At 35.6% G+C, this 27,245-nt stretch overlaps 1 protein-coding gene across 1 annotated transcript; it reads left to right on the plus strand.

The window, feature by feature from the left end:
• The first annotated feature begins 121 nt into the window (after nt 1-121).
• On the plus strand, nt 122-25,738 carry LOC127855389 (KH domain-containing protein akap-1-like). Its single transcript, XM_052390912.1, has 8 exons — nt 122-285; nt 1,622-2,651; nt 11,601-11,817; nt 11,984-12,108; nt 13,066-13,246; nt 16,101-16,316; nt 18,837-18,976; nt 21,105-25,738. The coding sequence occupies exons 2-8, from the start codon at nt 1,629-1,631 to the stop codon at nt 21,168-21,170; spliced, it is 1,968 nt and encodes a 655-aa protein (XP_052246872.1). The 5' UTR covers nt 122-285; nt 1,622-1,628; the 3' UTR covers nt 21,171-25,738.
• The last annotated feature ends 1,507 nt before the right edge of the window (nt 25,739-27,245 follow it).

Consider the following 27,245-nt stretch of genomic DNA (forward strand, 5'->3'; position numbering starts at 1 on the left):
TCAAATGTATGCATTTTATTTATGGTACTGCTAATGACGTATATTGAAAGATGTTCAAACAAGAACTATTGTTTCCAAGCAGATGTAATAATAATTGCAGAAAGAAGTCCACAATCTCGTATTCTATCGTGTGAACATACGTGAAATTTTGGAAAACAAAAATTAACATGACTGTGACCACGTGTGTTTTGTTGAATCAGTCATCATTTGTTGTTTTTATGTAATTTAGCGCGTGTCATCTGGTTATTTTCATTAATTTATAGCACATTTGCTTATCTACATAAGGTAAATCCATTAGACATATCGTACTTTATGCATGGTGCGCAAGTGTATGTAGTGCGTGTTTTTTTCAGGTCATAAACAATATCATTAAATAAGGTGGGTGGGGAAGGTTAACAGTCTTTTCACCATGGTAAATGGCTAGTTAGTTTGTTATTTCTTATTAACAAGCTTTAAGTTCAGTTTTGTTAGTGAATATATTTTACATATAATTTTAACCTTGAATAAAGCATTTAAGGTACCAAATCTATCAGTATGTCATCTCAATGACATATTATTAAGTTAAATTGATATTAGCAATAACATGCATGGTATGATTGGTAACTAGTCCATATAAATGTACTCCCAGCGCCTTTGATGATTTTTGCGTTGGTGGCTCTGGGAGTCCATATGCACCCCTTAATAAACTCGAGAGCAAATCTGAGCACAGATTTCGTGCGCATCACTAAACAGATGTCATTTGTTACCAATTAAGGAAAGCCATGAATAAACGTCATAAACACATTAGGTTTACCTGAATTGCAGCCTATGGATATTGTCCATTGCATGCAACCTAAAAAACACAACAATATTTCAACACACTTTCATTTTGAAATTTCGAACAGTGTTAATATTCGACGACTCAAAACAGTGTAAATATTCGACGACTCAAAACATTGTAATTGACTTAACGGGTACATCAAATATCACAATGTGGAAAAATATTGGTGTAATGTGACCTAACCGATAGCGACACGTTTTGTCGGCAACATTGCAACAGTTCCCAATATGGTCGATAGAGCGTACGAAAGAATAACAATGTAAATAAAAAGCAATTATTGCTTGGTTAAATGGTGCCATTTGCATAAGTGTGTGCTTTAGACAGGTAAACGTTGATAAGTTTTTTTAGTATCAGTGTTCCTGAGCCTTTGCAGTGGTGATAAAATTTTGCACCTTTGGACAATAGACGGCGCATTGCAACTTGCAGCAACCCTTTGGGTTATAAAGCTGAGAGTTGAATTATTGCAACTAGCATGGTATCATATATATTCTTTAAGACATGCATATAAAGAAACTTGTTGCATGTAATTAATGGAATGATATTAAATGCGTTTGATCAACTTGTAAAACAATACTGGATTGTTCACAAACTTAAGATTCTTTTCATTTGTTTTAAAGTTAAGTTTTCATTATTGTCCAGTGACCAACATTCATAAGTTACATAATTTCATTGTTTTCCATATTTTCATGTATCACATGAACATCATGGTTTGTTTTACCTCATGACTTAAGAGGCATAAAGTTTACTTCTTTGTCACTTTTGCATCCTAAACTATTTTAAACATTGAACATAATTTTTCAGGCCAATCATGCCGAATCTTAGAGGAATCATTGCCATCGCTGTCCCAGCAGTAACAGCATTGTTGGGCTTGTTTTGGTATTTAGGCAGAAAGAAGGCAACTTATAAAAATCCTCCAGATAAGTCTGATCAATGTGTACCTAAACATTTAATGAAATGTACTAATCCAGCTCCTGTGCCATGTGGAAAATCTGATGCAGATTCATTGCATCTTCAAGCTGATCTGGCAAAAGGAGATGAAAGATTGGTTTCTCAAGATGCAGGAGATGCAAGTCTGGTTTCTCAAGATGCAGGAGATGCAAGTCTGGTTTCTCAAGATGCAGGAGATACAAGTCTGGTTTCTCAAGATGCTGAAGATGAAATTTTTCCTGACTTAGCAGATGAAGACCTTTCTGATTTAGCAGATGAAATGACGGTCATTGAATCCCAGATTATTCAACCTTCACTTGTGTCATCGTCACAAACCACTTTTGAAAGTCAGGATAAGATGGAAATGCTCAATACAACTAAATTAAGTGAACCAGAAGTGATTGAAGAAGTAATAGGTCTTAAAGAAGCAACTAGTGTTTCTTGTGTGCTACCATCTCTCAGAGGTTCTGTGTCTCAAAATATTGATTCAATTGAAAATCTGAAGAAAACTGAAAACTATAATAATAATGCCTCAAGTAATATCTCAAGTTTAGGTAGATTGCAGGACAACAACTGCGGAAGTCCTCATCAGCTGGACATTCATAATGCTGCTGCTTGTGATGACAGTTCTAGCAAATCATGGCATGAAAATATTCCAGAAGATTTGACCAACACTGCTCTTGTGCCAAATGGTATTGAACAGCTGTCAAGTGAACAAAGTATGCATAATGAACAAAACTATGTACAGGAAATAGAAGACCCAATTTTTTCTGGTAACAGAGATGTAAGTGATTATCACAGTAATGGATGTCGTTCACCAAGCAATGGCAAGAATTCTGCAAGTCCCGTCCTGAAGAAAGATAAACAGTCAGACTCCTCCAATAGCTGTGATAATTTCAGTGAGGTATAAACACACACTAGCAGTATTTTAAGCCATACAACTTTTTTGGCATAGTAAATTTAAGTATAAATACGAAACATATTTTATCTATGCCAATTAGAATATATTTGGTGGTAACAAGGTAAAAATCCGTCTTTTTTGCACTTTAAAACTTAAAAATAATCACGTTTGTTAAAACCGACGCATACGTCTAGAAATCCACTTTCGGTTTTAAAAGCAGTACCGTTTGCAAAATGATAAATTACTTGCAAACTAGACTATAGATTTAATTTTATCTATGCTAATTAGAATATATCTGGAGGTTACAAGATAGAAATCCTTCTTTTTTTGTGTTTTTAATCTTAAAAATTATCCCGTTTGTGGAAATGGATGTATACGTATAGAAATCCTACATTCGGTTTTAAAAGCGGTACCGTTTGAAAAATATAGAGAATATATGGTTGGTGCCGAGATGGAGAAAGTTTATCCGGTGAGGCTTAGAAAAAGAAAATAAAGCGAGCGAACTTTCTCCATCTCGGCACCAACCATGTATTCTATTTATCCTGATTCATGCCGTTGACACATTTTATAAAAAAACAAATGATAAATTGGCATAATATATGTATAAATATTCTTGTCGAGCCTCCTACAACATTCCAGACGACCGAATAACTACCGATTGTGTCATGTAAAAAATAGTTCCACTTAAAACTGTTCCTTTTAATACTCTCCAATTGAAAATTAAAGAAGAAATAAAAAATATTTGAGAATGTAATATTTTTCTTGGTAAAATATGAAAAAACAAAATGCAGCAGCAAAACAAAAACTAAATTGTATTTACCTTAATGACAACTTTAATCCATTGCTTATAACAATACATTTACAACGATATACACATCCAATTTCTGTTCATTCATCCCTTTCTCGAAATCCATTTTCTGTTTTTCCATCCCTATTATCAAAATGCTTTTTAAACCACACTATTTTTGATAGCGTTTGTATCGAATGCTAACTTCTCTGACCCAAACTCTGAAAAACTAGATAGTATGTTTTGTCTGAGAAATGACGTCACACGTCACGTCATCAATTGCGTAATCAAGTAGTTGAACATGATAAATACGGAAAGCTGGTTCGTTAATATATTTTAAAGAAGAAAAAAGGATGGTATATAATAAAACGATAACATGCATGATGCGTACCAATACATTTCAAAGGTCATATATTAGAACATGTTAATCGTCACAGCGTGCTTAGGAATACACTTCTTCCTGTTGACCGGAGATAGGAAAATTTATTCGACCTTGCATTATTTGGAGGCAGGATAAAATAAAAATACTTGCTAACTAGGCTACAGATTTAATTTTATCTATGCCAATTAGAATATATCTGGTGGTTACAAGGTAGAAATCTGTCTTTATTGCGTTTTTTTGCCCCCGTATAGATAGATCAGGGGTATATTGTTTTTGTCCTGTCTGTCCAAAACTTTTAACCTTGGTTAAAGTTTGATAACTTTTGCAATAATGAACATACCAACTTGATATTTACCATGCATGTGTATCTCATGGAGCTGCTCTTTTTGAGTGGTGAAAAGTTAAGGTCATCCTTCAAGGTCAAAGGTCAAATATCATTGTATTTTTCTTTCCTAAAACTTTAACCTTCGTTAAAGTTTTATCATAACTTTTTTAATATTGAACACAGCAACTTCATATTTGGCATGCGTGTGTATCTCGTGGAGCTGCTCTTTTTGAGTGGTGAAAAGTCAAGGTCAAGGTCATCCTTCAAGGTCAAAGGTCAAATATCATTGTAATTTTCTTTCCTAAAACTTTAACCTTCGTTAAAGTTTTATCATAACTTTTCATGTCCCCCCACTATAGTAGTGGGGGACATATTGTTTTTGCCCTGTCTGTCTGTTGGTCTGTTTGCGCAAACTTTAACATTTTGCAATAACTTTTGCTATATTGAAGATAGCAACTTCATATTTGGCATGCATGTGTTTCTCATGAAGCTGCACATTTTGAGTGGTGAAAGGTCAAGGTCATCCTTCAAGGTCAGAGGTCAAATATATGTGGCGAAAAATCGCTCATTTTATGAATACTTTTGCAATATTGAAGATAGCAATATGATATTTCGCATGCATGTGTATCTCATGGAGCTTCACATTTTGAGTGGTGAAAGGTCAAGGTCAAGGTCATCCTTCAAGGTCAGAGGTCAAATATATGTGGCCCAAATCGCTTATTTTATAAATACTTTTGCAATATTGAAGATAGCAACTTGATATTTGGCATGCATGTGCATCTCATGAAGCTGCACATTTTGAGTGGTGAAAGCAGGGGTGTCAATTTTCCGGATTATTCCGGAAATCCGGATTTGAGCCGTCCAAGGTTGATTTTGAGGTGAATGTTAATCCGATGAGTTTGTTCAAGGCGGGTGGGGGTAGGGACAAAATTCTTTAAGTGCGGGATCATTTCAGAACGAATCTTGTTATAGCATCGTCGGCATTCCTGACATTTGTGCTTGGTACCGATTTTATTTATTGATTTCTGATTGGTAAGCGGCTGGCACTGACATGAGCAGTAACTGGCTACATGTAAGTAAAGCACTGCAATATCATATTTTAAAACAATATGTTAATCAAATTATATATTGACTGCGTATTTGCGGGGTTACTGGTTACTGATTTTCATTTTCTGCAGTCAAAGGATATGCATATTTTATTTCATTTGCAAATGATGTATCGCGACATGTTTTCGGACAGTCGTTTTCGGATACGCTGGTTTGTCAATTTTAATTTAATTTCGAAGTATTTAATATCATTTGTTTAGAATGACAAATACTCCTGCGGTGTTACGGATGGTTTGGTTTATAATATGTTGCATTGTACTTACCAGAAATTGCACCTAGAAAGACTATAAAAAAAGAACAATAAGCTAGGGCTTGGGGGTTCGGGCCCTCTCTTCCCTTTATCCTACGGCTTAATTTAATTTTCCGGATTTCAAATTTGGGACAATTGGCACCCCTGTGAAAGGTCAAGGTCATCCTTCAAGGCTAGAGGTCAAATATATGTGGCCCAAATCGCTTATTTTATGAATACTTTTGCAATATTGAAGATAGCAACTTGATATTTGGCATGCATGTGTATCTCATGGAGCTGCACATTTTGAGTGGTGAAAGGTCAAGGTCATCCTTCACAAGGTCAAGGTCATCCTTCAAGATCAAACATCATATAGGGGGACATTGTGTTTCACAAACACATCTTGTTTAATATTGAACACAGCAACTTCATATTTGGCATGCGTGTTTCTCTCGTGGAGCTGCACATTTTTAGTGGTGATAGGTCAGGGTCAACCTTCAAGGTCAAAGGTCAAAATATAAAAAACTTAAATTTTCATAACTTTTTAGCTCACCTGTCACGAAGTGATATGGTGAGCTTATGTGACCGTGTGATGTCCGGCGTCCGTGTGTGCGTGCGTCCGTCAACAATTTGCTTGTGTAGACAGTAGAGGTCACAGTTTTCATCCAATCTTTATGAAATTTGGCCAGAATGTTTATCTTGATGAAATCTGGGTTGGGATTGCATTTGGGTCATCTGAGGTCAAAAACTAGGTCACTAGGTCAAAAACTAGGTCAAATAATTGAAAAACCTTGTGTAGACTATAGAGGTCGCAGTTTTCATCCAATCTTTATCAAATTTGGTCAGAATGTTTATCTTGATGAAAACTGGGTTGGGATTGTATTTTGGTCATTGCGGTCAAAAACTAGGTCACTAGGTCAAATAATAGAAAAACTTCCTGTAGACAATAGAGGTTGCAGTTTTCATCCAATCTTTATGAAATTTGGTCAAAATGTTTATCTTGATGGAATCTGGGTTAGGATTGTATTTGGGTCATCTGGGGTCAAAAACTAGGTCACTAGGTTAAAAACTAGGTCAAATAATAGAAAAACTTTGTATAGACAATAGAAGTCGCAGTTTTCATCCAATCTTTATGAAATTCAGTCAGAATGTTTATCTTGATGAAATCTGGGTTGGGATTGTATTTGGGTCATCTGGGGTCAAAAACTAGGTCACTTGGTAAAAAACTAGGTCAAATAATAGAAAAACCTTGTGTAGACAATAGAGGTCGCAGTTTTCATCCAACCTTTATGAAATTTGGTCAGATTGTTTATCTTGATGAAATCTAGGTTGGGATTGTATATGGGTCATCTGAGGTCAAAAACTAGGTCACTAGGTCAAATAATAGAAAAACCGTCAACAATTTGTTTGTGTAGACAGTAGAAATCACAGTTTTCATCCAATCTTTATAAAATTTGGTCAAAATGTTTATCTTGATAAAAACTGGGTTGGGATTGCATTTGGGTCATCTGGGGTCAAAAACTAGGTCACTAGGTCAAAAACTAGGTCACTAGGTTAAATAATAGAAAAACCTTGTATAGACAATAGAGGTCGCAGTTTTCATCCAATCTTTATGAAATTTGGTCAGAATGTTTATCTTGATGAAATCTGGGTTGGGATTGTATTTGGGTCATCTTGGGTCAAAAACTATGTCACTAGGTCAAATAATAGAAAAACCATGTGTAGACAATAGAGGTCACAGTTTTCATCCAATCTTCATGAAATTTGGTCAGAATGTTTGTCTTGAAGAAATCTGGGTTGGGATTGTATTTGGGTCATCTGGGGTCAAAAACTAGGTCACTAGGTCAAATAATAGAAAAACCTTGTGTAGGCAATAGGGGTCACAGTTTTCATCCAATATTTATAAAATTTGATCAGAATATTTATCTTGGTGAAATCTGGGTTGGGATTGTATTTGGGTCACCTGGGGTCAAAAACTAGGTCAATAGGTCAAATATTAGAAAAACCTTGTGTAGACAATAGAGGTCACAGTTTTCATCCAATCTTTATGAAATTTGGCCAGAATGTTTATCTTGATGAAATCTTGGTTGGGATTGTATTTGGTTAGTCAGGTGAGCGATTCAGGGCCATCATGGCCCTCTTGTTTAATATTGAACACAGCAACTTCTTATTTGGCATGCATGTGTATCTCGTGGAGCTGCACATTTTGAGTGGTGAAAGGTGAAGGTCATCCTTCAAGGTCAAAGGTAAAAAACAACAACAGCGCATTAGGGGGCATTGTGTTTCTGACAAACACATCTTTTGTTACACTTAAAAATAATCGTGTTTTCGAAATGGACGTATACATATAGAAATCCTACTTTCGGTTTTAAAACCAGTACCGTTTGAAAAATAATAAATTACTTGCTAACTAGGCTATAGATTTAATGACAATTTTGCAAACGTTCAAATTGCATCTATATGTGTTGATTAACATGTATTTTAGAGGCAAATAACTGCTTTTAAATGAGATGCTTTGGATAGTTGTTGTAATGTTCAATATATTATTATATAATATATAGATATATGAATAATTTTTAAAAATGCATTTGTGCTATACAAGCAAGTGAGATCCTCTTTCCTATAAATATTTATGTAAACATGATTTTTATGCCCCCGAAGGAGGGCATATAATTATAGGGATCACTTTGCATTTAGGTTTCGAAAAATTATCATAACTTCTATGTCCCTTCAGATGTTACATTCATATTTGGTATGCATGTGTATATGGACAAGGCTTTCCATACGCACTCAAATTTTGACCCCTATGACCTTGACCTTGAACTAAGTGACCATGTTTAGGTTTCGAAATCTGCACTTAGGTTTCGAAAAATGCGCATAACTTCTATCACGGAGTGTATATTGACAGGAGATGAATCGAGTATTTGACCCTTACTGTAGTAAATTCAATCTTATGCAAAAACTATTCATCCGATTTTATTGGTTTATACGTTATCTTGTTGCTTATTAATTCCTCTTTCAAAAAAATATAACTTTGAGTATATTCCCGTTGTTATTAATGGATTTATAGCGAGTTAAACACAAGAAATACACATTTTATGTTTTACCACCGTGCGTTTTAACGTGTTGTGGCTATCGATCTTTTACGATTAGCGTACAGCGAAGCGCCGAGGTTATACATTTTGATGTACCCACTCACGTCTTTTGTTAAATTATAGTTTCATTTCTCGGCCGATTTTGACAAATTATATATCATTAGAAAGCTTACGTTACGTAGTAAACAGATATATCAATATATATTAAGTTTTTCTTCTGATTTCGACAGCCTGGCGAGTTATAACTTTAACTTTTGCAAATATCATACCGTTTTGGAGTTTTAGAATCTAGATTTACGGTTGACATGTTCGTACTTAATACCAATTTGTAGCGTTTATATTTGGAGTTCAGTTTTAAAATTACATCTTGCTTAGGAGAATAGAATTCTGTATACGATAAAAAAAAAAATTTGTTTAAAAACGAAAGTAATTAAGGAATGAAGGCGGGAAAATGTAGCGCGCGTTCCTAACGCACTGAACTGATGCTACGGTCTTGGCGATTATGCTTTTGTTTAGAAACCGGCCATTGAATTTCTTTTGCCATCTTATTATATTTTTTATGGAATATATTGTAGTATTTTGTTCACGAAACATATCAATAAAGCTTATTATAAATGAATCTTAATAAATTAACGATTTCAGCTCTTGTTTATAACACAGAAAGGGTGTAAAATTTATGATGAAACAGGGTATATAGCGGACCCTCTTGATATTATTCGGCTTTGCATGCATACTTGAAATAAAATGGGTGTCAAAAACATTCATCGTTTGCTGTTTATTATCAACAATGTAATTATGTATAATTATTTGAAATGTTATTTACCTTAAATTATCAATTTATTAAAGATTCTTGAAAATCACGGTCCGTGTTACGCGTGTCATTTTGTATTTTGACATCAGGGCATCATGTCCAACTATTGAAAATCAGATTTTTTCACCGGGACGATGACGGCTTGGATTTAGACAGGCAGACAGATAGTTTATTCAGACTTAAACAACAGTACATCGTCTTCAACTCAAATATATAAATTATTTTTAGACGAATTGTTAGGTGATTACACATATAGCAGTGATGATTCTGAGAATGTTGCCATGTTTCTTATCCGTGTAATCTAGAGTCCATGGTTTGAGCATTTTTATCGCGGTGTTCAAAAAAAGATATCTCAATAATCTTGTTTATTGATAGATCTGTGGTTTTATTGCCCCTGTGTTCAGCACAAACCAATTATCTCGTTATGATCAGATACTGTGCCGACCAATACTAAATAACACTATGGTGTCATACGCCACAGCAGGGACCTATACTTGTATATTGGTCCCTAACCACAGGTGGCAATGTCTGGTCAGATTACACTTTTTATGATACCTCCATGTCTTCTCGTGGTATTAGTGGTCATTTCTTGGAGTAATGTAACGCCAAATACTCAATTTTGCGTTTATAAGATATGTAGCGTATTGAAAACATTTATAGTCATCTGCCCATACAGATTGCCATAAACTAAATACTGTATAGATGTCAGCCAGCTAAATCACAATAATTATAAGTGCTTAATACCTATACATGTACATTTTAAACATTTAAAAAATCTAATACTTAACATTTAACGTATTTAGCGGGTACCGGTAAAAAAACTCCGTCATTTCGTAGTCCTATAAAGAGTGTATGGTAGTGTACGGAACAACATAATTAAAAACAGCATTCTCATTTGACCACAACGGGGTTAAATAATCTTTCCGAAAAATACAAATAATACAGAGTTTTAATTTAGAATTCTATATATTTATAACTCTGTTAACTTATAAAGATATTTCAATATACATGCATAGACAGTTGACCGTGATTTTCAAGAATCTTTAAATAATTTTAATTAATTGATAATTTATGGTTAATAACCTTTCATATAATTTTACATAATTACCTTTTTGATAATAAACAACAAACGATGAATGTTTTGACACCCATTATATTTGAAGTATGCAAAGCCGAAAAAGATCAAGAGGGTCCGCTATACATTTGTATACGCTGTTTCATCATAAAATTAACACCCTTTCTGTGTTATAATCAAGAGCTGAAATCGTAAATTTATTAAGCTTCATTAATACTTAGCTTTATGGATATGTCTCTAGAACAAAATATTTCAATATATTTCATAAAAAATATAATAATCATGGCAAAGGAAATTCAATGGCCGGTATCTAAACAAAAGCATAATCGCCAAGACCGTAGCATCAGTTCAGTGCGTTAGGAACGCGCGCTACATTTTCCCGCCTTCATTCCTTAATAACTTTCGTTTCTAAACAATTTTTTTTTCTATCGTATACAGAATTCTATTCTCCTAAGCAAGATGTTATTTTTAAAACTGAACTCCAAATATAAACGCTACAAATCGGTATAAAGTACGAACATGTCAACCGTAAATCTAGTTTCTAAAACTCCAAAACAGTATGTTATTTGCAAAAGTTAAAGTTATAACTCGCCGGGCTGCCGAAATCAGAAGAAAAACTTAATATATATTGATATATCTGTTAACTACATTACGTAAGCTTTCTAATGATATATAATTTGTCAAAATCGGCCTAGAAATGAAACTATAATTTAACAAAATACGTGAGTGGGTACATCAAATTTATAACCTCGGCGCTTCGATAAAAGATCGATAGTTACGACACGGTCACGTGACTTAGACACAACAAGATATTTGGCGTAACGGTCCCGTTTCTTATCCGTGTAATCTAGAATCCGTGCTTCTATCAAAGCGTTTTTCAGGGGCATATGTCATCCTATGGAGACAGCTCTTGTTTTTGGATACATTTAGAAACTGCATTTTCAGTTTTTACTGGCACATAATATTAAAAAAAATCAAAATTTTTTATTATAATATTCTCGGAACATTATTTGTAATTGTGTTTTAATACTGTTCCTTTTGCTGTACTCCACTTTTAGGTAAAAAATCTAGTGCTTCAATTTAGCTAATGTAAAGATTTAAAACTTTGAAACATTGCGAACTTATGTTATGTTATTTCTAGGTATCAAATGATAGCGGCACAGGCCACAGTGATCATGGTAACATCTCCCCACCAGATGAAGACCGTCTGTTTGAGTTCAACATCCCGGCTAACATGTGCGGCCTACTTATTGGAACGCGAGGGGCTACAGTGCGGGACATCAGTCAGAAGTCTGGAACCCGTATCCAGGTGCAGAACAACCCCTACAATCACAAGATGAAAATCTGTGTTATTGAAGGTAAGTTGACATTTCTGAGACATCCTAAAAATTCTGTAACTAGTATCTATAAAGGGTTGTTAATTTGTTCCATTACACAGCCAGTAGTATAAATGTCATGATTTCTTACTGGGAACACATGATTTGTGAAGTCTGCTATACTGTTATCATATCAATGTTACCTCAGGCACAGCCATGGGCATAGAGACTGCCTGCAGTATTATCAAGGCCAAGTTCCCAAAGCTGAACTTCCCCAGTCCCGATATGGCACCTGCTCCAAAAAACCCTGTCCTTATTCCAGAGATCATGCAGGTATGCTATTGAATCGAGAAAACAAATACATGTGTCTTCAGACTAGAGCCTTTTAATGGCCCGATATATGATCAAATTTGATTATATCTTTCTATTTTAAAATTTTTATGCCCCCCTTCGAAGAAGAGGGGGTATATTGCTTTGCTCATGTCGGTCGGTCGGTCGGTATGTCGGTCCGTCCACCAGGTGGTTTCCGGATGATAACTCAAGAACGCTTGGGGCTAGGATCATGAAACTTCATAGGTACATTGATCATGACCCGCAGATGACCCCTATTGATTTTGAGGTCACTAGGTCAAAGGTCAAGGTCACAGGTGAAGGTCACAGTTACTGGAAATAGGCATTATAAATTTATAAGGATTTAGCATGGTTCAAACAAGGGAAACAACTACGGTTTATGCATGTTCTTTTTATTACAGATTTGCCTCCCTTTAATTCATTCAAAATCTCATTTTACAGCAGAGATTCTAAATCTGACCTGTAAATGAGCCCCATATTTACTGCCAGTGCTAGGTTACCTTTTCCCATTTGATCATTCTTAAGTATTGGTATTGTAATGCTGCTACTGCTGCCGCTACTGCTTCTACTACTACTACTACTACTACTACTACTTCTACTACTACTTCTACTACTGTAGTACTACTACTACTACTTCTACTACTAATACTTCTACTACCACCACCACCACCACCACCACCATAACCACCACCACCACCACCACCACCACCGTTCACAGTGACAAAATACGTATTCACACAATGGCTGCTACTACAACTTATAGCCCATATAGGGGGGCATGCATGTTTTACAAACAGCCCTTGTTAAGACACAGGATCCATTTTTGCGACAGGCATATATTTCTTTTCATGCTCCTGCTCAGTCATATATATACTTGGCAAACTAAATGTAACCAGTGTTTTATATTTCAGTCAAATGTAATTAACTGTAATATTTCAGTTGGCACTGCCTGAAGGGATCACAGTGGACGTTATAGTGTCCAGCATTGTGGACGCAGGGCGGATCTTTGTACAGCAACCCACCCACCCCACATACCCGTCCCTTGAGAGACTCAACACCTTCATGAGCACCTGCTACATGCAGGAGGGGGCTGTCCCAGATATACCACGACCCATTGAATGTAAGTTGGGGGGTGCTGTTCCAGATATACCATTACCTATTGAATGTAAGTTGTGGGAAGCTGTCCCACATATACCTTGACCCATTGAATGTAAGTTGGGGGTTGCTGTCCCAGATATACCATGACCCATTGAATGTAAGTTGGGGGGTGCTGTCCCAGATATACCACGACCCATTGAATGTAAGTTGGGGGGTGCTGTTCCAGATATACCACGACCCAATGAATGTAAGTTGGGGGGTGCTGTCCCAGATATACCACGACCCATTGAATGTAAGTTGGGGGGTGCTGTCCTAGATATACCACGACCCATTGAATGTAAGTTGGGGGGTGCTGTCCCAGATATACCACGACCCATTGAATGTAAGTTGGGGGGTGCTGTTCCAGATATACCACGACCCATTGAATGTAAGTTCGGGGATGCTGTCCCTGATATACCACGACCTATTGAATGTAAGTTGGGGGGTGCTGTCCCAGATATACCATGACCCATTGAATGTAAGTTGGGGGGTGCTGTCCCAGATATACCACGACCCATTGAATGTAAGTTGGGGGGTGCTGTTCCAGATATACCACGACCCATTGAATGTAAGTTCGGGGATGCTGTCCCAGATATACCACGACCTATTGAATGTAAGTTGGGGGGTGCTGTCCCAGATATACCATGACCCATTGAATATAAGTTGTGTGAAGCTGCCCTAGATATGCCATGACCCATTGAATGTAAGTTGTGTGAAGCTGTCCCAGATATACCACGACCCATTGAATGTAAGTTGGGGGGTGCTGTCCCAGATATACCACAACCCAATGAATGTAAGTTGGGGGGTGCTGTCCCAGATATACCATGACCCATTGAATGTAAGTTGGGGGGTGCTGTCCTAGATATACCACGACCCATTGAATGTAAGTTGGGGGGTGCTGTCCCAGATATACCACGACCCATTGAATGTAAGTTGGGGGGTGCTGTCCCAGATATACCACGACCCAATGAATGTAAGTTGGGGGGTGCTGTCCCAGATATACCACGACCCATTGAATGTAAGTTGGGGGGTGCTGTCCCAGATATACCACAACCCAATGAATGTAAGTTGGGGGGTGCTGTCCCAGATATACCACGATCTATTGAATGTAAGTTGTGGGAAGCTGTCCCACATATACCTTGACCCATTGAATGTAAGTTGTGTGAAGCTGTCCCAGATATACCACGACCCATTGAATGTAAGTTGGGGGGTGCTGTCCCAGATATACCACAACCCAATGAATGTAAGTTGGGGGGTGCTGTCCCAGATATACCACAACCCAATGAATGTAAGTTGGGGGGTGCTGTCCCAGATATACCATGACCCATTGAATGTAAGTTGGGGGGTGCTGTCCCAGATATACCACGACCCATTGAATGTAAGTTGTGTGAAGCTGCCCCAGATATACCATGACCCATTGAATGTAAGTTGGGGGGTGCTGTCCCAGATATACCACGACCCATTGAATGTAAGTTGTGTGAAGCTGCCCCAGATATACCATGACCTATTGAATGTAAGTTGGGGGGTGCTGTCCCAGATATACCATGATCCATTGAATATAAGTTGTGTGAAGCTGCCCCAGATATACCATGACCCATTGAATGTAAGTTGGGGGGTGCTGTCCCAGATATACCATGACCCATTGAATGTAAGTTGGGGGGTGCTGTCCCAGATATACCACGACCTATTGAATGTACGTTGGGGGGTGCTGTCCCAGATATACCATGATCCATTGAATATAAGTTGTGTGAAGCTGCCCCAGATATACCATGACCCATTGAATGTAAGTTGAGGGTAGCTGTTCCAGATATGCCATGACCTATTGAATATAAGTTGTGTGAAGCTCCCCCAGCTATGTTAATCAGCGATTTTTTTCTTTAATTTGGAAAAGTACCTGTACCAGCCCAATTAAAAAAAATTGCGCAAAAAAACCCTGATATGGGAAAAATTTGTGTTGTAAAGTCTTCATATTGGGAAATTGATGTATTTGATTTTTTGTGCTCCCAAAATGTCAACGCTATATGTATGGTAGCATAGATTTAATGAGATACAATTTTTTTATGCTCCGAGATCAAATGATCGGGTGAATATTGTTTTTGGCCTGTCTGTCTCTCATTGTATGTGTCTGTTTGTTATTGTATGTGTGTGTCTGTCCCAAAACTTTAACCTTGGTCGTAACTTTTGCAGTATTGATGATAGCAACTTGATATTTGGCATGCATTTGTATCCCATGAAGCAGCACATTTTGAGTGGTGAAAGGTCAAGGTCATCCTTCAAGGTAAAAGGTCAAATATATGATTTCAAAGCGGCGCAGTAGGGGGCATTGTGTTTCACAAACACAGCTCTTGTTTTAATATTATTTTTTGTGTCACAATATATTCCATTTGAATTTCTTGCAGCGATATCAGACCAATTACATGCAAACTAAAGATTAGCTTTGGGCAGGGTCGGGAGTATGATTTAGTTCTCATGAGCTGCCAGACGGATATCTCACATGCTCGTAAATGTTCGGATATCATTGCGGAAAATTCACATGGAATAAATTGTGACAAAAAATAGAAACAAGCATTTTGTATCTCATTAAATCTATGTTACCATTCCACATCTAGCCTTGACATTTTGGCTTTTGCTATAAGGGAACACTGAATTTTTATGGGTAAACTTTTGTTTCAAAATATTTGTTGATTTTGAGTATGTCTGTGGCTTGAAATGTTTCAGTGTTATGAGATATGAACGTGGTTATGAAGGTGATTAACAGTGCTATGTATATATAGCTTGACTCTTGTAACTTAATGGCAAATAATTGCTTAATCTATTTCATTATTTTTATCTGTCAGCTGGAGTGATCTGTGCAGCACCAATGTTCAATGGTTGGTACCGTGCACAAATCATGAGCACATATGAGGCTACGGACGAATGTGACATCAAATATGTTGACTACGGAGGGTACAGTCGAGTCTCTTGTTCCTTGCTGAAGCAGATTCGCAGTGATTTCATGACCTTGCCATTTGAGGCAGTTGAGTGCTATATGGCAAATATCACACCACTGGAAAGTAAGTGTATTGGTGGTACTTTACCAATTTTCATCTTAAAATTCCTATTACATGATTACTAGGGATGGGACCGAATATTCGAATATTTGAAAATCGACCGAATATTCAAATCCAAAATTCATATTCGAATACTCTATTTTTATGTAAAGATACTTGTACAAAAGTTTTAAGTAAATGTACAAAGTCGCAGTTCGGGTTTAGTGCAGACAACTTTCCAATATCAGTCATTGTTTTGATAACAGCTGCAATCAATGAAAGAGATGATAATTGACAAACGGTAGGGTACAAGGACCAATCACCAATTTACTAAAATTAATTTATGTGAAACAGCAATGTGTATCGATAACCATTCAATTTGTTTGATACACAAATCTGTGTTTTGACAGGTCTTTTAACCTCAGGTTGTATAATACACAGAATCTTTTGACTTGATTGGGCCGCAGTTGGCTTTTATTGCAGTGCGACACTTTTTTTAATAGCAATTAGCGACCCATATCATAAGACACCATTGTGTGAATGCCTGACCTGATAGTCAATAATTTGCAGATAAATCGCTGATCAGGTATCAAATAACTACACTGGTGCACTCAGGTACTAGATGTACATGGTAATTAGGGGCAATAAAGGGATAAGTGATAGTAAGTTTTGGCAAGACATACGTTGAATACTGAAATTTATTGTTAATTTATAGAACGTACGCCGTGTTTTACGAATGTCAGGACATATTGTCACGACCGGAAGCTTAGATGCTCGGTTTCAAATCACTCGTGCTGATTTAATCCCTTACCATCTTAACTATCGGCCGTGGGTTATTCAACAAAAAATACAATGTACACGAATTATTTCTTAAAGTTGGTTTTGATATTTTCAGTAGCCAACCTACGCACAGACATTTGTTTGGTTCAGTTCATGTTTGTAAGCTATTATCGAGTCGACAACGATATAAAACTTCTGTATAGACTTTCACAGATTAATAATATTGACTACGATGAAAAAAGCCTGATAAAACAGCACACAAAACAACAATGAAATAGCAAATGATAAAACCAATTAAGAAAACTCGTGTGTTCCGTTTAAAAAAAATGCCTTAGGGAATTTAACTTGTACATTTATTATACCACCTTTATGAATGGCAAAATGAATGGTATATATTTTAACATAATTTGTCATGATTTCGGATATAAATTTTCGGACACTTTTTCCCCATTTAAATCCAGACCGATTGATGTTGCGGGAAAATATGATCCCTGCTCTAGAGGCCACATTAACTGTCCGATCTTCATGAAACTTGGTCAGAAGATTCATCCCGATAATATCTTGGATGAGTTCAAAAATGATGCCGGTTGGTTGAAAAACATGGCTGCCAGGGGGCGGGGCATTTTTCCTTATATGGCTATAGTAAAACCTTGTTAACACTCTAGAGGCCACATTTATTTTCCGATATTCGTGTCCCAATAATATCTTGTTATCTCAGGTGAGCGACTTTGGGCCTTTCAGGCCCTCTTGTGTTATGGCAATTTTGGGGCCGATATTCGGCCCCATTCCCCTCAAAAAAGAGTATATATTTTTCCCCAATTTTGTAGAAAAAATCCCCTCCAGAAGTTAAAAAAAAAAAAAAAAAAAAATTTTTTTTTTATTTTTTTTTTAAGAACTCTCTAATGATAAATATATCTCAAATTAATTTAAAAAACAACTAACAAAGTAAACAACAGATTAATATGATTTTGAATTATTTATAAAGAGTTATATTAAATTAGTTTTTCCCACATCATGAAGTGGACTTTTCATATGAATTGCATTTTTTCCAAAATGGCCAGGAAAATACCTGATGGTCTATTGTGTCAATATTTGTTGATAAAAACATTCCATTTTGGTCCATTTCATTGATACAAAATGCTCAAATTTGCCATTTTATCGATTAAAAAATCCCAATTAGACTCAAAATGGAAAACTGAGACTGTGCATGAAGGCTGAACTGTCTGAAGCTAATGTTGAAAAAATCATTGATATATATTTAAGAAAAAGGACAAATTCAGCTGTGAATATTACATTCATACATACATGTGTATTCATATAATAAATATCATAACATATAATAGAGTGAATTTTTTATTGTCCCCATTTCCTTAAAAACGACGCGTTTTTCCCCTTTGGACGGGCCCCGCCACCATTCCCCTACTTGTGAAAAAAAACACTGATTCTCCTATTAGTTTAGATAGGGTACATACAGCCATTATAGTTATGAATGTGTTAACAATATTGGTTAATTTTGTATGAGACATTCTTAGATAATAAATTGATACCAAAGTGGGCCATCAATTGGGAAATTTTAAGGTCCCATTCGGGAAAAACATACTTTTTACCATTGGGAAGAGGGATAAAGAACAGACCGGAATTTGAAGGAAAAAAAAAACACATTGTTATATAGCTTATTAAATTCCAGGATTTCAAGGACATTTAGCTTTTGTTACTATAAGTTTATATTATGGAGACTTTTCTTTTACTTCCCAAACATTGTAGATGAGGCGTTTTATAGCCCGGAGGCAGCAGTGGTTTTGGAAGAGCTCACTCAGGGGAAGTTACTCCAGGTACAGGTGGTTGGCAGGGCAGAGGATGGTGTCCCTTTCGTGCACATCTACCAGCTTCTTGCCAACCCAATGGTACGTTTATGTAGGGTTTGACTATTGTATTCAATTGGTAAATGTGTGAACAAAACATTTATGAGGTTGTACACAACATTTTATATTTATTGTTAGCCGGATTTTTTTCGAAAAAATCTCGGCTTATAGATTGATGTTGTCGGGCGGGCGGGCGGGGGGGCGGGCGGGGGGGGCGGGCGGCGTGCTCGAAAATGTTAAAGTTCTTATTTCATGGTATAACTTTGGTATGCTTGGACCTAGAGTCTTCAAACTTGACATGAAGGTTGGCCAGGATTAACAGATGACCACTGGTCATTTCAAGGTCATTCATTTGAAGGTCAAGGTCACTGTGACCTTCAATATAAAAAATGTTAAAGTTGTTATAACTTTGGTATGCTTGGACCTAGAGTCTTGAAACTTGACATGAAGGTTGGCCATAACTAGTTAGTAACCACTGGTCATTTCAAGGTCATTCATTTGAAGGTCAAGGTCACTGTGACCTTGAATGTAAAAATGTTAAAGTTCTTATTTCATGGTATAACTTTGGTATGCTTGGACCTAGAGTCTTCAAACTTGACATGAAGGTTGGCCAGGATTAACAGATGACCACTGGTCATTTCAAGGTCATTCATTTGAAGGTGAAGGTCACTGTGACCTTCAATATAAAAATGTTAAAGTTGTTATAACTTTGGTATGCTTGGACCTAGAGTCTTGAAACTTGACATGAAGGTTGGCCAGAACTAGTAAGTAACCACTGGACATTTCAAGGTCATTCATTTGAAGGTCAAGGTCACTGTGACCTTGAATGTAAAAATGTTAAAGTTGTTATAACTTTGGTATGCTTGGACCTAGAGTCTTGAAACTTGACATGAAGGTTGGCCAGAACTAGTAAGTAACCACTGGACATTTCAAGGTCATTCATTTGAAGGTCAAGGTCACTGTGACCTTGAATGTAAAAATGTTAAAGTTCTTATTTCATGTTATAACTTTGGTATGCTTGTACCTAGAGTCTTCAAACTAATTGTCAATTCAAGTTCATATTTGTGACCTTAAATGTTATTGTTGTTCATGTATATGCATGCATTCAAAACATAACACAAGGTTTGCTCATGCCTTGAAAAGTACTTACATTTCATTTTGACCTTTGAACAATATTTCAGTAATTTAAGTATTGCATTGACAAAAACACGAAAGGTACTTTCCTGTCATTTAAATCAAAAATCCGGCTTCAATGCGGTCATCTCCGACCGCGGAACTCTTGTTTTAACTATTAAAGTCATAAAGATGGGACTTTTGTGATGTTCAGCATTACAAAATATACTGTGAAACCACTTTTGTGGTCAGCACGAAATTTCGTCATTTTTCAAAAACTGACTATTTCGTCAGCACTTAAATTCCCCAATTTCGGATTTTGAATTATATATAAAAAAAAGCCTCAGTCAATATCATATTTGTTTGTAATACATATCCGTCATAAATCGCGGTTGCGACAAATTTTGTGGTTGGGAAAGCGGGAGCACACTTTGGAGTCTCTTGCATGAGGTGGGGCCTGTTTGTCATATGCCAATAAACTAGTCTTTTGTTATCAGGTGATAGTAATTTGCCCTTATTATTGTATGCCATTGATATGTTCATTGTTATGATTGGCGGATTTATAATAGTTGGACCGAATAAATGTCAACGAGTGTTTGAAAAAAGGAAGCCAATTGCTCTGATTTTATCACATTATTACGAAACAGACGGAGTATGTATGTGTGGATTACGTTGGATTTTAATGTCTCATGCCTACTGTAATTTATTTTAATTTTGTTTAAACGTTGGACATTATTATTTGTTAGGATCTTAGATTCGTCAATTTTGGTCCACTGACGAAATAGACAAAAATTAATGCATGACTAATAATAATGGTTTCACAGTAGTAATATTAATTACTTAATATTGAAATGTGTTAGTTTTTGTTCAGTTTAAGTTAGTGTTAAATACTTGCACAAGTATGTTTGTTTATTGATAAACCATACTCTTTCGGACATTGATTACATTTGGTACCATAATATCAGAAATTTGCTGTTAATAAGGACATCAATGTTTACTGGATTTTATAGTTTCATCACTTGCTTAATTATTATGATATCCAGTTGCTTTGTTTCAGATGACAACAGTGATGGTAAACAGAGAGATGGTGAACAGGGGTGTGGTGAGGTGGTCAGACTCTTAGCTTTATGGAACCCAACCTACTCATCATCTCTAATTGTGCTGGTCCACTTGTAGCTTGAAGGATGCCCACCTTCCCAATGTCTGTAATGGGACTGATTCACTGCCACTAGTTGAATATCTGCATATGTGTTGTGTAATGGGGACATGAATTAGATTATTGCAGTTTTTATCAATGTCGTGAAACACCAAAAGACTGATGCCATTTAGTTCTTTGCAGTCTAACTGACCTGTTGTTATGATAGTTGTGCTTTTTGGTTGTTGTTTGCATTTGGTTTCAAATGTTTATCGGGAATAAAATGTTCTTTTATTAGAGTACCAGCTAGTCTATGTAAATGGCTGGTATGATATATTTACAGTTAATTTTACCATTCTGTGGTTTGACTAGTTTGGTATTTTACAGGAAGATCAAAAGATTTTTTATAAACATGCCTGTAAAGAAATAATTGCTCTATGGACTTTTACTGGTAGATAAAGAAGGCATCAATTTTTTACTACAAACTTGTGCACAATGCACATGTGAGTGATGAACAGAACAAACACTTAAACTGAACAAGTTGGACACTTTTTGGCCTAGCATACTTTGGATTGTATGTTGCATAATGTAATTTATAAAATAGAAACTGTCTACACAGTTGTCAAGCGTATTTTTGGCTAATTTGGCACTTTCTCTGCAAGAATAGCTTGAATGAAGGAAAGCCTCAGGTGCATTGGCAGTGCATACTGTGTTGGAGTACGAATGTAATCTTTGCTTGAACATAGTTAATGTATTCAAATCTTTGCATTAAATGTATTAAGATGTTTGACATTTAATACTTAGAGATAATTGGCATTTAATATTTGAAGAAGTTTTGCATTCAATTTATTAAGATCTTTGCATTTTAGTGATCTCTTGTTTATAGAAAAAAAGGTTTTGCATGATAAGATTGTTTGTGATTTTCATACTTTCAGTATTTGCTATGGTTGACACTATGATGGTTTGGTGTGCATGTATGTGGGCTTGTCCATCGATTTTGTCTGGACTGTTATGTCATCATTCATCATGGAATTAGCTAATTGTTATGCCCCCATTCAAAGAAGCAGGATATATTGGTTTGCACCTGTCTATATCAATTTTGACATAATATATTATTGTGACTTCATCATCATGGGATGTCAACATACTTTGGCACGATTGGTCATCTCGTTGAAACTTGAGTCTCTAGGTCATTGGTCATTGAGCTTCTGTAAGAACTGTGTTTCTAGATAAAAGGTCAAGGTCACAATTGAAGATCAGAGGTCAAATATGAACATGATGCAGCTTGTCTAGACATTGACATAATCATTCATCAGAATGACATAATCATTCATCAGGCATTTTTACAATGTTTGCCATTTGCCATGCTCAAGACCTGTTTTATAAGGACTCTTAAGGTCAATATAATATACAGGTATCATTCAGCTTGTGCATGCTGGAACTTAATCATTCATGGAACATTTTTAAATTACTTTGATTTGGTAATGACCTGTTGCATAATGCTTAGTGACCTTACTTCAAACATATAGGTCATGCCTTGGCCGATTCTACAAAAAATGAGGATGATATACCTTTAGTAATATAGCATGCTGTACATGGTTACTATGCATTAGGAAAATGTTCGCACAATTCTTGTTTCCTGAGCTCATAGGTCAAGGTCACACTCTATATATTTAGAATAATGAAGATATAATGGCATTCTTTAAAAGAGGTTTGGCATGTTATGTTGTCAACATGTATTTAGTTGAATTTTGTTGTATGTTACATGTGAACAAATATGTCTGGAGTGTAAGGAGTACATTAATGGGGTCCACATGTTTTGCACGAAAGGTTATTTATTAGGTAAAGTACTTAGCACAAATGGTTTAAATGAGTTGCATAATGTAATGTATCTGTTGTACAGATTGTTGTCCATCATGAAAGTGTACAATTGTTCAGTTATGGATGTTTTCACTTAAATAAAATGTACCATTTAAAATCATGTTTGATGTGAAACTTGTGCAGATAAATTGTAATAACATAAAGGAAGATTGACACTATGTTTAAATGTTGACAGGCATCTTAACCAAGAAACCAGGAAAGAATAACATATTTACTTAAAAATTAACAGATTGTTTTCAGAAATTGTAGAGAAAAAATAATTGCGTGAGGGGAATTTACTCTCTTAACAAGAAAATAATATTTAGAAGCTCTTGTATCCCAGAGTTTTTGGGCTACTAATCAGATAAATTGTTATGTAACAAATTAATAATGGCTTAACAGATTAAATAATAAACCTGGTTATATTTTTATTGTGCAAATTTGTCTTTTTTCCAGATATCTAAAAGTGAATTTGACAATCTTGATAAATCAATAGAATCTTGTAATTACATGTTTTTTAAAGAAAAATACATACATTGTAAATTTATGATTGTAGCAACCAAAAGTATCATTTTGTCTTATTTCAATTGAAAAAGTATTAGCATATATTAGGATATATCTCAAATATAGATATAATGTTTGATTAGACAGATCCACAGGAACGATATGTGTGTTTTAGTGTACGTTTGTTTGAATGGTTTCATTGTGTGATTTATTGACTTATTACTAACATATTTGTTGCTTGCTATTTAAGACATGTTTGTTAGTGTATTTTACGTCATTTGTGACTTTTCTGTTTTTAAAGTTGTTTTGTCTGAAGGCATCAATGGTTATATATGAACGAGTTGATAGAAAGGGCCATTAGTTTGTTATTGTTACAGCAAAAAACTTCTTTTTGCTCTAGTAAACTTTTGAAAATATCCCCCCTGAAGATACATTCCAAACAAAAACCAATATTCAATATTTGATTTATGTAGAGGGAGATTTTCTAATTGAAGGAATGTTACTTCATGTTTACTTAAAAATTAGTTAAAAAAAAAAAAAATGACACAAACATTTGCCCCCATCCAAGACTCATTGGTCAAACATCAGATTCCTAAAGGATTGATCAAATGTCAAGGGTCTTAAAAGGATTGGTCAAATGTCAGAGTCTTAAAAGAATTGGTCAAATATCAGATTTTTGATAGGATGGGTCAGATTTCAGATTTTTAAAGGATTGGTCAAATATCAGATTCTTAAAGGATTGTTCAAATATAAGATTCTTTAAAGGATTGGTCAAATGTCAGATTCTTTAAAGGATTGTTCTAATGTCAGATTCTTTAAAGGATTAGTCAAATATCAGATTCTTAAAAGGATTGGTCAAATGTCAGATTCTAAAAAGAATTGGTCAAATGTCAGATTCTTAAAGGTTTGTCAAATGTCAGATTCTTTAAAGGATTGGTCAAATATCAGATTCTTAAAGGGATTGGTCAAATGTCAGATTCTTAAAGGATTGGTCAAATGTCAGATTCTTTAAACGATGTGTCAAATGTCAGATTCTTTAAAGGATTGGTCAAATATCAGATTCTTAAAAGGATTGGTCAAATGTCAGATTCTTAAAGGATTGGTCAAATGTCGCATTCTTAAAGGATGGGTCAAATGTCAGATTCTTAAAGGATTGGTCAAATGTCAGATTCTTAAAGGATTGGTCAAATGTCAGATTCTTAAAGGATTGGTCAAATGTCAGATTCTTTAAAGGATTGGTCAAATGTCAGATTCTTTAAAGAATTGGTCAAATGTCAGATTCTTTAAAGAATTGGTCAAATGTCAGATTCTTTGAACGATTTGTCAAATGTCAGATTCTTAAAGGATTGGTCAAATGTCAGAGTCTTAAAGATGCTGAAACAATTGTATTAATACAACACATTGCATTCAATTAAGGTTGGTCAAATAACGTTGAATGTTGATTTGTACAAATTGATGTTTGTAAATTGGCATGGAACTTAAGGGTTAGTTAATTGTGATTTTTTTAGGGTGGTCAAATGTTGGTATGATAAATAACTGTAAGCTCATCCAATCTGTAATCCTATGAACACTGTACTGAAACGTTTTAAGATGTATTCCCACTGAATTTCAAAAACAAATAAATAATTCTCACAAAAAGACTAAATGTTGTGGAATCTAATTGTTAAAACTTTTTATCAAGATATGTGAATATTTATGCAATTGTAATGACAATTTTATGCATTAATGGGGTTTAGGAAAAATAAATAACATCAACATCACAAGCCATTATTTAAAAAATGTTTTCCTTTATTATCACCCTCTGCTCAGATTTGTGAAGACCGAGTGAACGAATGCACTTTGTGGGCAAATGAAACTTATTTCAATGGTTTTGACTTGTTTGATTGTTAATAAACCCAGAATTTTGCTGTGCTGATGGGGAGATTTTTCAAAGCAAGCTACAAGTAAACACCAATAATCATTCTTAGACATGTTTGCCTCTCACTGGTTTGTTCCTATGAGTATGCGGATTGTGTGGAAGGATTTTCACTTATTTAGATAAGAGGCTTTTTTTGGCGAGATTGTGCATTTGTCTTTGTTAGTTTATTAGGAGTCTCGTGTTAAGGAGTTAATCATGTGCTTGCTGTAGATTTTATTTAATAAAACGTTGTATATTAAGTTGTTTAAGATTAATAAACCCAGCCTTGTTCTTATTTTGAGATTTTTGTTGTTCCTTTTTTATGCCCCCAAAGGAGGGCAAAAAGTGATCTGTCCCTCCGTCACACTTTGCGTTTAGGTTTCGCATTTAGGTTTTGACAAATGCTCATAACTTCTATGTCCCTTCACATAGCAACTTGATATTTGGCATGCATGTGTATCTCATGGAGCTGCACATTTTGAGTGGTGAAAGGTCAAAGTCAAAGGTAAAAAAACATGTGTCAAAGCGGCGCAGTAGGGGGCATTGTGTTTCTGACAAACACATCTCTTGTTAAAAATTATTGTATGTCCAAATTTAAAGCATTGACTTTATAATTACTGTTTCAAGCCTCCTGTTCATTAGTATTTTGTTTATAGCTTAATTAAATGTCGGGAAAGAATAACATATCAAAGGTACTTTTATTGCCCCTACCTGTGAAACCGGAGGGGACTTATGGTTTGCGCTCTGTCTGTCTGTCACACTTTTCTGGATCCTGCGATAACTTTAAAAGTTCTTCATATTTTTTCATGAAACAAGAAACATGGATAGATGGCAATATGGAGATTATGCATGTCATTTCATTTTGTTCCTACGTCAAGAATTCTGTTTGATATATACGAATAGACTAGAAATGTTAACCAATAGACTAGAAATATTGCTGAAAATAGTGGATCCTGCAATAACTTTAAAAGTTCTTCATATTTTGCCATGAAACTTGAAACGTGGATAGATGGCAATATGGAGATTATGCACGTCGTTTCTTTTTGTTCCTACGTCAAGAATTCTGGTTGCTATGCAACAAATAGACTAGAAATATGGCTGCAAATGGTGGAGTTTCACCGGTAGGGGACTTATATTGCTTTGCAATTGTCTTGTTCTCATAACTTTTTTCAAAGGAGCTATTTTGTAACATTCATGTCCACTGCTAAACATATTCATACATTAGAGTAAATCTATGTAAACATCATACTGTCTGACTGATGATTTCCAATACATTTTAGTTGCGCCAATTGAAAATGGGTCTTCATACAGCCAGCGTAGCTCCACAACAGCCTGGTAAGGAGCTACTCTGTTCTCTGATGAGACCACGAAACTTTGAGTGACTAAAGCAGACCGCGTTACTCTTGACAACCAGATTTCATGAATGTGCATGCTGGGTTGGACCAAGGCTGGCAGCATACATGGAAAACGCCAATGTTTGCTTGATGGGGCACAATTATAGAATAATTATCATCATGAAATCACTGTAAAACATGGTAATATCTTTGCGGCCAAAGCAGCATTTGGGTTTTATTCATGCCAAAATGCTTTATCTTGTGACAAATTTCATTGTGATGATAAGGTGAAGACAAAATATACGAATACTGACAGGAAATGAGTAGACTTTTGCTGATTTTCAGCAAAAAAGTCTGCTTATTGGTAAGTTAAACCCTCGTGTTACCCACTACCCTCTATTGTAGACGTTTTATTCAAAGATGAATTCCTAAACAGCAAATATCAAGTCACATCTCTTGACTCAAAAG

Source organism: Dreissena polymorpha, chromosome 1, assembly GCF_020536995.1.
Source record: "Dreissena polymorpha isolate Duluth1 chromosome 1, UMN_Dpol_1.0, whole genome shotgun sequence".
Classification (NCBI taxonomy): domain Eukaryota; kingdom Metazoa; phylum Mollusca; class Bivalvia; order Myida; family Dreissenidae; genus Dreissena; species Dreissena polymorpha.

Coding starts and splice junctions, on each gene's coding strand:
- LOC127855389 (XM_052390912.1), top strand. CDS start 1,629: ATGCCGAATCTTAGAGGAATCATTGCCATCGCTGTCCCAGCAGTAACA. Junction 11,818..11,983: donor GAAAATCTGTGTTATTGAAG/GTAAGTTGACAT, acceptor ATGTTACCTCAG/GCACAGCCATGGGCATAGAG. Junction 13,247..16,100: donor TATACCACGACCCATTGAAT/GTAAGTTGGGGG, acceptor TTTATCTGTCAG/CTGGAGTGATCTGTGCAGCA.